Source organism: Oncorhynchus nerka, linkage group LG11 (assembly GCF_034236695.1).
Source record: "Oncorhynchus nerka isolate Pitt River linkage group LG11, Oner_Uvic_2.0, whole genome shotgun sequence".
Classification (NCBI taxonomy): Eukaryota; Metazoa; Chordata; class Actinopteri; order Salmoniformes; family Salmonidae; genus Oncorhynchus; species Oncorhynchus nerka.
This window is the reverse complement of record NC_088406.1, coordinates 52576217-52588377: the sequence shown is the minus strand read 5'-3', so window position 1 is coordinate 52588377 and position 12161 is coordinate 52576217. Positions and strand designations below refer to the sequence as shown.

The following is a 12161-nucleotide window of genomic DNA, read 5'->3' as shown; positions in this document are numbered from 1 at the left end:
CCTGTAGTGTGACTCCAAATCCAGACTTCCTTCGGTTGATACATTTGATTTCCATTGATAATTTTTGTGTGATTTTGTTGTCAGCACATTCAACTATGTAAAGAAAAAAGTATTTAATAAGAATATTTCATTCATTCAGATCTAGGATGTGTTATTTTAGTGTTCCCTTAATTTTTTTGAGCAGTGTATTAATAAAACAAGAATAATATTAGAGGGAATACATTTTCTCATACAAGCCTGAAAATGAAGACTAATTTATATCCCTATCATAACCATAATATGATAAAGCATTCATTTCAGGGCTACTTTAATCAACATTTTTACTGGGATTACAAAATCTGAAACAAAACCAGGCATATATCAACAATTGGCTTCTACATCTTCAATTTCTACATTCAACTAGCATATTTTCTACCACACAAAGATTCAGAACGGGAACAATTCCAAAAGCACCGCATTACTTTACAGTCATTACATTTCCAAGTCCTTTATATCTCCAAGGCCATTAGTCATGAAGAAAGGGAGAACATGCAAGGGAGAAGGAACATACAGGAAAGGGAAACATACAAGAGAGGCAAAATTACTACTTAATATCTGAGCTACATCTGAGTCCCTTTTACTCGTGCCTTTTTCCGCAATGAGTCCGTCACTGGAATGCCACAACCGTAAACAATTTCGGTCCTCTCCGATGCAAAACCGCTTGCCCTCGTATTCAAGTGCCACACAAACAAACCGGGTCCTGTTGTCCTTTATCTTTCCTGTAACAATTTCTAGAGGGGGCCTGTAGACTAGGCACGTGCTGTGTCTGAAAAGATGAGCTTACACTTTTCACAGACAAAGGTGTGTTGAAAGATGGATACCTGTCATTAACGTCAATACCTCCTAACCGATGAGCAAAGTACTTTCGGAATGTAATCTGTCAGTAAACAGTTTGACAACTGCAATGTGAATACAGTGTAAAAAGTGTTTCTGCAAAACATTGTAGGAGTTGATCACTTGGATCAGACTTGTCAACCCCACCCATCTGTTTATTTTAATCGTGGATTACAGCAGGCTGGCAGACCCACTTTCCTATTCCAAACATCATCCTCTAGCCTATTTACTTGAGTGGAATCCTTTGCATTTGGAAAATTGGAAAGGCAAGTGTCAGTATGTGTCTCTCTCCACTGTATGGCCAATGCATTGCCATCTAACCTACACAAATGCATATCCCCACCCTCAGTTTGATGCTCCCACTTTTGAAAGTCAACCACAACCATCCCGACTGCCGGTGTAAACATGGACATTTCAAATGTAGCCTGTGTCAGAACAAGCAATGACCCATAATTTAAAACACTCATCTATGGCTTCATTGTGGTGTGCTGATATAGCTTTTAACAAATATTTTTCAGGTGGTCCAGTAAGTTCTGTGGTTTTCTAAGCCTAACTGCATTATCCTCAGAGGCAGGATCCACAACATGTAAAGCAGTCAACAGAGCTTTGAAGCGATTACCCTAGAACCCTGGAGAGACTTTGTACCCCAGTATCAATGAAGGTCCTACTACCTAGATCTAAACCAACTGGACGTTCTGGCCTGAAAGGGATAGATTCCGGTACCTATATCAACATTCTCATAGGACTGAAACATGCTATTGGGCAAGACGGTGTGTTTACAGTTACGGGGATGTGGAGCACGAACGTAAAGACAAGATGAGAGAAAATAGATAATTGTTAGTATACTTAATAATTTATTTTTTAAAAACATGGTCCTTGTCCAATATATCAAGGCCTGATGATACATAACAATAACACGTCATTTATAGTTGCCTTCCAGTTGAAGAGCTTGGCTGAGAGGCTGATTTCATTCTCTTCATCCTCGTCTTTTCCGAGTAGCTCAGCCTTAAGGTCATCTTCCTCTAAGAAGGCCATGCCTTCATGGTCCCCGCAGCTCATCTGCCGTCAGTGTCCTCCTCCTCAAGGACAGGAAGTGCATTATCCGCTAGTGCTGGTCTCTGTCCATTTCTAAAACATAAAGACAAACAATGAAAATGAACATTTTTTAAATGTAAATCAGTGACAACCCCTCCAAAGAATAGCCTAAGATTAATGAAGTTAAATTCCGAATACATTTATGTAAATAAAAAAGGAAATCATCAATGAAAAGTGAAGTGTATCCACAAGTTATCAATTGCATATCCTTGGTGATCCTTGGTATGACCTTAAAATAATTCCATGTAGCTTAGTCGAAACCCCCCTCCCTTGGCTAAGACATGGCTTCGACTCTGATGGGTTACAATGTCTGCATTAACCCATCAAAAGAGGGGTTTTATGAAAAGATTCTTTATTGTATTGCAGAGATATTGATGTCACAACCATCGGAAACATGTTTCAGAATTTTTTTTTAATGAATGGGCTGGAAAGCGTTAATGTCAACTACGTTAGCCTATGCATACCTGGTAGAATTATATCATGATTTATTTGCATCAATCCAGTGGGCATTTGTTTCGCGAACTCTACCATCACTTGCACTACAAAAACACAGCTATATACCAATTTTCCCAGACCTCAAAAGTGGTCATCTGATGTGGTTTTAAGCATTGTTGTGGACTTAGAAAATCCAAGTTAATCGTTTTTCTATTAAAATCTTGTGATTTTTGAGCGAAAACCTGAAAAAACAGGGGGAAACGGAAACCTGGAAAAACAAAATGGAGGGAACTGAATTTGGGGAGAATAAGACAAAAACATTCAACAGATTTTATAGGGCCCTACTTAACTGGATCATAATGGCTAATCCTTCAAGTGGTCTCTTTCACTTCCTGGACCCTGTGATAATGCAGGCTTAGCACTGTTTGCTGACAACTGAAGCAAGCTTAAAAAGTTAATAGGGAAAGAGTGAGATTTTCCAAATCCTGACGGGTGCTGCTTTTTCTCCTCGGAGCCGCAGTGCTGCCTGCTACCTCTGCAGCCTGGACGTTTCTAACTCAGGAAACGGGAGCTATGCCAGGAGTGCTCATTCTTTCTGGGAATCTGTCCCTGTTTTCAGCCTTGCTGCTGGGGCTGGTGAGGTTGGCTTTCCCCCCAAGTCTGGGTCAGGGCCATTGTTTAAGGAAAATAAAAAGGGGGGAAATGGCATGATATGGATTTTTTTTTTTTTATCCTTCATGGGATAGCCTATTTATTAATTTGGGTTATAAAAATGGATCATTCAAATTATTAGCATTGGTACTTAGTTACCAATGCTAACGTAAGCTATAATGGCTAGCTGAAGCTCCTATTCGGCCTTCCGCATGCCACAGGAAATTAACTTCTAAAGAACTAGCCGAATCCACACATTGGCCAGCAAAGATCAATGACAGTTCCTCGTCCGTTGGTTCCCCATGAGAAGACTCAAACTGCTGGAACATGCCTCTTTATTGATGTGATGGAGCTGAAATGAACAGCATAGAATCTGCTTTTTGTATTTTAAAGTCAATCATTGTGATTAATGGTCTTAGCCCTTCCAATCAAGCAACCAATGCTTCTCTAGAAAAGTTCCCTATTTCAATTGATTCCCTACTTTACCCCCTACCCCACTTATGGACACTAATCCCTGCAAGGCACTACAAGCAGCCAGCCAGTCTGCATCCCAGTGGACAGACTGAGCAGAGCATGACTCAGATTTTATGATCATGACAGTGGTCTGTTTTTGAACTGTAAAGGACACAATTGGATAAGATCTGAGAGGGGGGGGGGGTTGACCTGGCAAAGCCTTTAATCTTTTAGCTGCTGCTGTCTGTGTTAAAGAAAGCTTGGTGTAGTTTCACCAGGATTATGATGTTTACCAGCGTCAGTCTCTTGTTTTTGCTGCTCCCAAAACCCCTTGCAAAGTACCTGCAGTGTACTGTACAGGCTTACATGTTCTTGTTTGAATCTGCTGTCTGCTGATGTTGTCATCACTCTGTGATGTTGCTCGAATCGGATTATGTTGATGATTGACACTCTCCCCTCTTTTGCCTTGCAGGTTTTCCAATAAAGCAAACAGGTAAGAAACCTCATTTCATACAACCAAGCGGTAAGCTGTTTTATACGTGTGTTCCTGACGTTTCTACCCAACACAGAAGTAACGTTTTAGGCCTAACCACCAACAGAACTCACAGGCCAGATGAAGGAAATGAAGCGATCTTTAGGAGAAGCCTGCCTGCCTGCCACACACACACACACACAGTGGTCCTCCTCACTGAGTTCATGGGAGGGGGACAAAGGGGTCCTTCTTTTAGCACGGCCCATCTCTGCCTAGTCCGGCGAGAAAACAGAGGCCTTTTACAGCCACATGTATGCAGAGCAGGGCCCACGCTCTGGCCTTACGACATTCCTCTGACGAGGGCCCATTCACTCGCTCCTCCAGCTCTTACAGACCTACTCAGCAGCACAGCCAGTCCAAGATCATCTGTCAAATGCAGTTATTATCATGATTCATAAGATGTCACCTCGTCGTTGATGGGGTGGCCATTGAGTGAACAATTGAGTTTCTCTGTTTTATGCTTGTGGATATTCCCATCGGCACTGCAGTCATTGGTGATACTCCACGACATTTAAAATTGTTATGTTTCCTATAGAAAAGGACAGTTGTCAGTGTTGTACGCCTAGTAGCGGCACAAGTAACATATTGTGTTCTTCGATAGCACAGTTGCTGTGCTCCTTAATTCTCATCAGGTTAACTCTTATGGTATACGTTTTTCCGATGTTTCCTTGTTTTTTTACAAAGCTCTCTCTTTTCAGAAGCAGTAGCATTCTCAGTAAAGACCACCCCCCTGACAAGAAACCCAAAAGTGATAAACCGGCAGTCTCCTCTTCACATGAGTTTGACCCTACAGGTAAACCTTCTGACACACACACACGCGGTACAGATGAATGGTTTGCAATCGGCATGATGGGATGGTGAGAGTCGATGGTGTATGCTATGCACTATGCTTCATGTTCACTGTGTGGATATGCACTGTTTATTTTTTATCTCTGCACCTGAATTTCTGAACCTTTAAGGCCACCATGTCTTTAATAGGTCTTGCAGAAGTCTTGCTCTATTTGATTATGCGCAGATCTTTGTTCTGCACAATCACATCTTCTGTTCAGTGTTATTGTACACAAACTGTTTGGTGTCCTTAATGCCAAGTGAAAAAACACCAGACAACTTTTTTGTTCATTCACACTATTGAAATCTGGGCGTATAAGAGAAAAGGCACGGATTATGTTTGGGTATGATGACTCGTCACTAGCTCTCTTTTATTCTCATCAAACAACCAGGGCGATTTAAAGATAGAATTCTCATCATGCCCTCCAACTTATCTCAGAATGACGCAACGAACATGGACAAGACGTGTTCAGCGAGAGGTTCCCCAAGACAGGTCTCAGAGTGGTTGTTCACTTTCTTCTGATGTTTAGGCCCACGCTCTAGTCTCATTTTTGTCAGCCTAAAGCAGAGTTACAGTAGAGAAGCAGCAAGCAATTTTAGATATTTTTTTATTTGACCTTTATTTAACTAGGCAAGTCAGTTAAGAACAAATTCTTATTTTCAATGACTGCCTAGGAACAGTGGGTTAAGAATGACAGAAAGACAGATTTTTTTTTTTTTTACCTTGTCAGCTCGGGGATTTGATCTTGCAACCTTTCAGTTACTAGTCCAACGCTCTAACCACGAGGCTACCTGCCGCCCCCAATGACTTCCAATCTTTAGTGGAGTAATATTATCAAATGATTATTCCGGTTGAAAAATTAGAGATTGGATGAGGTTTCATTCCGATGGACTTTTCTTTACCCCTGTTTGCATGTCCACATTTCTTACTCTGTATTTCACCTTTTGGCTTGCCTTTTTGTGTTGCATGATTCCTAGTTCCTAACAATGATATCCCCAAATAGTTTTCAAGCGCCATCATCTTTCTTTAACGTGATCTAAATGAATTGGCTGTTTTTTGGGGTTTAAGTCAATTGTCTCAGTGCTAGTCTCAAGACATGATCTTTCACTGGCATGTTAATAGTTAACAATAACAACAGAGTGTACTTGAGATTGGATTTGGGTTTGGATAGAATACTACCATTTTAACTCTATTGTCGCTGCCAGCTTGAGTTTTGCACTTTGTACAATTATTTTGCACTATGAAAATGTTGCCCATAGCCTACAAAGGCACCCTGGCTTTCTCTATACAGTGCCTTGCAAAAGTATTCATACCCCTTGGATTTCTCACTAGTTTTAATGAGTCGAGATGGGCAATTCCACAGTAACGGAATTACGCTTTGATTCTTTCAAATGTATGCCAAACAAAAACCATTGAATTCAAAGTTTAACAAACCATACAACTCTATGCACAAAGACAATTTACACAGAACATTTCACAAAAACACATTTACTGGAAGAACTGTGCAGATGTAAAGTTTGTTAAAAGATTTACGGTAATAAATAATGTTTTTAAAAAACGTTGTTCAATATTTGCTCCGAAGATGTCTGTAGAAAGGAGTGTCAGCTATGACATGACACGTTGAATTTGAAAAACATTATTATGGTTATTGAACGACAGTAGGTGAAGTGGATTTACATCCAGTAACGGATTTATGGTTATGGAATTACATCATGGGTCTCTGATCTGTACTATACAGCAATGCATAATTCTGGATATTAATATACAATACCAGTCAAAAGTTTGGACACACCTACTCATTCAAGGGTTTTCCTTTATTTTTTTATTTTTTTTACAGTTTTCTACATTGTAGAATAATAGTGAAGACAACTATGAAATAACACATATGGATTTGTGTAGTAACCAAAAAAAAGTGTGACACAAATAAATAAATATATTTGAGATTCTTCAAATAGCCACCCTTTTCCTTGATGACAGCTTTGCACACTCTTGGCATTCTCTCAACCAGCTTCATGAGGTAGCCACCTGGAATGCATTTCAATTAACAGGTGTGCCTTTATTAAAAGTACATTTGGAATTTCTTTCCTTTTAATGCTTTTGAGCAAGTCAGTTGTGTTGTGACAAGACTCACCATGGTGGAGTTTAGTCAGCTAGCCAACGGCACTTGCTGCACTGGTGGCCTATTTGTGGGTGCTTTTCCAAAGCCTATGCTAGATACTGAAGTGAGTGTAATTGGCTCCAATTAGTGTAATTTCCTCAATATCAGGAGTTGAGAAATAAAGTTGGCATCATTAGAAAGAATGTTATATTTTCTATACTGTAGTTTTGTAATTATTTTTTATATTATTATTTTCTTTGAGGACCCCCTGCAGTTGAATACCCCTGCAGCACAGTACAGTACAGTAAAGTAGATATGTACAGTACATTATACTGTACTCTACTCTAGTGGGTGAGAATGCTTATTACTGTAAATAAATTTTGGCAGGGTGTCATATTGAGACTATTTACATTTTCCAAATGAGCCATGCGCGGTACAAACACACATCAGTACAAAACATAATAAAATACTACATTACAAAACTAGATCATAAACTAACACAATCTTCACATAGAGCGTTCCCCATTGTTTTAAATCCCCTAAAGGGCAACATGCATTCAAGCCTGAGCCTCCCCTGAAACACATTACACATCTGTGGAGCATAAAAACCAAAAGCAGCTCTCCCTAAATCAGAAACCATCCTTGGAACCTATAGCACCATCTAATCTTGTGCTCTTGTATTGTATCCTATTGTTTTGACCTTGACGAGTGTTGTCAGATACATCCGAAGTTTCTGCCAGAGCGCTTTGTAAATAAACTAAAGGGAACGCTGCTCTCCTCTTACATAAAGAGATGCCCAACCCACCTTTTGATACAATACACAGTGGTGAGTTCTAAAATGATCACTAGTAATGAGTCTAAGGGCACAATGGAAAACAGCATCTAGAAGTTTAAGTGTGGAAGCTGCTACGTGCATGTAGATTATATCCCCGTAATCTAAAACAGACAAAAGTGGTCTGGACAACTTCCTTACTATTATCAAAAGACAGACATGCTCTACTGCTGTAAAATAATCACATTTTCATCTTGAATTTCTTTACCAGCTCAGAAACATTTAATTTCAAATGGCAATTTATCATCTAGGCAGATATTAAGGTATTTATAAGAGGGAACTCGTTCAATTTGTGTTCTGTTCAGGCTAGTAAATTCTAGGTCGCTTATGTCTAAGTTATGGGACCTAGAAAATAGCATGTTTTTTTGTTTGGTTTGCGTTAAGTACTAAGATCTAAGAGTGACTTCTGTAGCACTTGGAAATCAGACTGCAATTGTGAAAAGGCTTGGTGTTGCAGACCAACAAAAAAAAAAATAGTTAGTGTCAAGCCCTACATAATGTAAAAATGTTTTGAAAAGTGTCATGCAATGTAGGCATACAATGAACATCGCATATAGGCTACTGTATATAGAAATCCAAAGCTATTTCCATGTGAAAATGTTATGGGATTTGCTCCATTGGTTTTGTTGGTAGGCCTACATTATGCTCAAATAGCCACAATAGCCTATTGGCTACTGTCTAAAACTGTAAGGGTACAGCCTAAGTGTTCATTATAAACGCGCACCGGAAGTTGCACATAATTCTCACAATGTTCATGTTTCTGCTCACGAGACCTAAAATTTGCTCAGTGCCCAAAAACATTTTAGGGAACATTGGTCCCCACTCTTATGGAGTGCCAGCACGCACATAAGCTGCCTTTTATACTTTTGGAATATTTCCCGATGTTACATTTCAAATGTGGGTTATTGAGCCAGCAATGAGGGGTGCTGAAGGGTAGGCGGTAGGTGTTATAGTAAGTGTCAGTAAGGGCCGGGAGAGGAGAAAGAGTGGGTTTTGACTACTAGATGACAGAAAGATAACAGTTATGAGCTGAACATAACAGTATGTCAGTGGAAGGGAGGACAGTAGCAGGTGACCCAACTGTGGTTTCTATGATTTCCCATTGTAGCTAATTCAACTGCAGTAATTCCATTACAGATTTTTCTGTAATTCCGTTACCGATTTGGAATCAGAACTTTACCCAGTAAAATCACTAACTAATTGGTAGGTCTACCTTGTTATTTTTGTGCACTTTCATTATCCTCCCCCCTCATGAGGTAGTTGATTAGAAAATATCTTAAAGATATTGTGGGTTTTCCGTAATGGAATTTGAAGGCACAAGGCAATGTTTCTTAAACTTACAGAATGCAAAAACTTTCTCCAAAACTAAATTGAATTGTTGATATTAGTTGGCAGGGGTCTTTACTTCAACATTATTGTGTTTTGATGTATTTCTAATACCCTTTAAGAGTTTTTATGTTTAGATGTTGTCTTAGTCCCCTTTTCCATCTGTTTGACCAGAAATCAAGCTTTTGCTTATTCCATTTTTAGGATGGGAAATGGTTGAAAAATGTATATATGCCTTCATTTCACAAAAATATAGAATCTTCGCTTTCATTTGACAGCCAACTTGATATGCTCCTATGAACTTCACATGTTGGTGTTCATGGCTCCTTTTAGATGGAAATGCCCAGATGCTAGCTAAATTTGTTGATGATGTAAGCATCCTTGAAATATCATGTAAGCTATTACTTTTACAAATTGTATATATGTCGTCATCAATAAAACGCCACAATAAGATGCAGAGTGTTCAATTTGCCTGCTGGGGGGTCAAGGAAACTCCCAGCTCTGCTAAAACCATTGACAACTGCGTGCTGTTTTCAAGAGATTGTTAAAGAAATGTTAACTATTTGGTTGTACTATCATCACCTATTGAAGAGCAGAGTCAGAATAAAAAATTGTCTGATTATTCCATGCAAAACTATTTGTCACATTAGCTCTATCATCAGAGTTATACAACAAAGCAACTACATGCATTTCATGATTAGTAAACATCAATTGATCATCTCATTTCAGATACGTGAGGGTAACCTCACGATATCTCTCAATATTGGCCACCATTAATTGGATGTTTGAGTGATATAAAATAAAAGTTAACTATACCTGACAAGTATAAGTGGTTTACGTTCATTTCCCATCCTTGTGGGCTCTACCTGTCAAGCAGCAGAAGGGTGCATTTTCCTATGTACTGTTAGCTGATAATGTTTACTTTGCAAGCTACCGGTAGACACGTTGTACAGTTGGCTAAACATAGTGGTAAGTAGACCTAATGTACTTTTCTCCAACCAATGTAGGCCTACATAGCGAATTTACTTAACATCCCCTTTTCAACATTGTTTTTAAGAGTGTTTAGTCACGCTTGCTGCTGACAGACATGATGGGCTACATTGATTGATGGACCATGTCAAGTTGGCTAGCTAGCTAATAACATCACGTCAATATGGCTAATTAAACAAGATAACTTTCAGGAGATAAACTAGACGGTTATATCCAAATAGTGTTTGATTTGCTTTCTATCTATAGTGATGATGAGAATAGTCCAACTGACAATTTTACCAGGACGAGGACTTGCCCACGACGAGCTCTTTCCAAAAGCCTTATCTCTGATGAAGCATGCAAAATAACACATGTTGTTTGCTTAGCTAGCTAGCTACATGTCAAATGGATAGGCTACCCTCATGTAGCTGAAATTGCATGATCACTTGGTGTTTATGGTTCATGAAAAGCATGCAGATAGTTACTGGCTATATAACTCTGATAGTTCCTTAGTTCCTACTATGCTCTTCAAGAGGTTATGATATTACAACCAAATAGTTAACAACGTAGTTGTCAATGGTTTAGTGGGGCTGGGGGTATCCTTGCCCCCCAGCATCCAAATCGGACACTGCACCGTATTGTCTTTTAAAAAAGAATGATGACAAGCTATGAAATCTATGCTGTTTTTAAATTTGGTTCCAAACCTGTGATAGGCCTACATTTCAACTGGTGTAATTAAAACATGTAGGTGTAGTCAAACGTAATGTCTTAGCTACCTCTTTCATTCATACTCAGACAGCTACACTACTGTCATTCCATCCCATTATTTATTAGCTAATGTTTTATTTAGATTTCTCTGTCTCCATGTTTTCTCCTATAATTTCCTTTCTTTTTATTTGTCTCTTTTTTTCCTTTTTGCGCTGGTTGTTGTTCTGTTGGGTGTTGTGTTGCTCTGCCTGCCCGCCTGCATTCTGGTGGGCCAGACGTTCTGGTGCAGAAGAGTGACTGTGTTCTAGTGGAGGGGAAGCCCGAGTCCTGTGGTAAGCTGCTCCTGGTTGGTGTCGCTAGCTGCCTGCCTCTCTGCTGGCTGTTTCTCTCGCCCTCTCTCACACTCACACTCTCTCACTCTGACCCCCTCTGCTCCTCCCGATTCAAAACCCTCCCCCAGCCTGGAGCTCAAATCTCGCCTGACCCAGCCTCTTTTGTTTTGAATGTCATGAGCATGGCTCTCCCCTACAAGACCCAGGCAAGCACAGCCTGCCTGTTGGAAGAGCTCAAGGAGGGCACCGTACTAGTTTTCCCACTCCCTGACCCTCTCCAGCCCAGTTAATTACTACCTCATTGCCCTCCAAACACCTGTCTTCCCTCATATCCCAGTACAAGAGGTCTAGGTGTGTGTGCGCATCAAGCATGCACGTGTTTGTGTGCGTGCCCTTCTGTTTCAATGACTTTTTGTGTGGTTTTGATTGCAGTGCCTTGACATCTCAACCCTCTACATACACTGTTCTACTAACTCTCCACTCGCTAACAGCAGTATGTACATTAGCCTACAGATTTCAAGAAATCTCTGCAATTATTTGACCCTAACCTTTACAGTGACCAATGGGTGCAGTGGTCGTCTTAATTTGAATCCTTCACCCTCGGTTCACGGTGTTGTTCTTTCGGCCTGCTACCTCTCCTTTCACAGGACACCACTGGGTGTCTGGGTTCACCTACCAAACTGGCCTTCGTCGAACTGAATCTGAGGCCCCTGTTTGTGAAATCATTGTTCTCTCTCTGTCCTGCGAAGGGCTTGTCCAGCGATGTGTGATCATTCAGAAAGATGAGAATGGCTTTGGGCTGACGGTGAGCGGAGACAACCCAGTTTTTGTGCAGCTCGTCAAGGAAGGTAAGGTCGCACACACACACAATGGAAATAGCCGTTGTCTTTGCCTTCACTTACTTATCATCCTCAATAGTCTCAGGGCCAAATCTTAGCATCAGATCATCAGCCAAATACTGGTATAAAAAAAGTCAGGAACTAACCAGGAAGTTAGTTTGAGGCTCTGGTGTACTGCCATGTCATCTG

At 40.2% G+C, this 12161-nt stretch overlaps 1 protein-coding gene across 1 annotated transcript in view; it reads left to right on the top strand.

Annotated features, from left to right (window-relative positions):
- Positions 1–12161, top strand: part of arhgef12a (Rho guanine nucleotide exchange factor (GEF) 12a) — a 71964-nt gene that overhangs the window by 35712 nt on the left and 24091 nt on the right. The window contains 4 exon segments of the mRNA XM_029673202.2: positions 3980–4000; positions 4738–4832; positions 11077–11133; positions 11883–11981. Of these exon segments, the coding sequence (XP_029529062.2) occupies positions 3980–4000; positions 4738–4832; positions 11077–11133; positions 11883–11981 (272 nt within the window).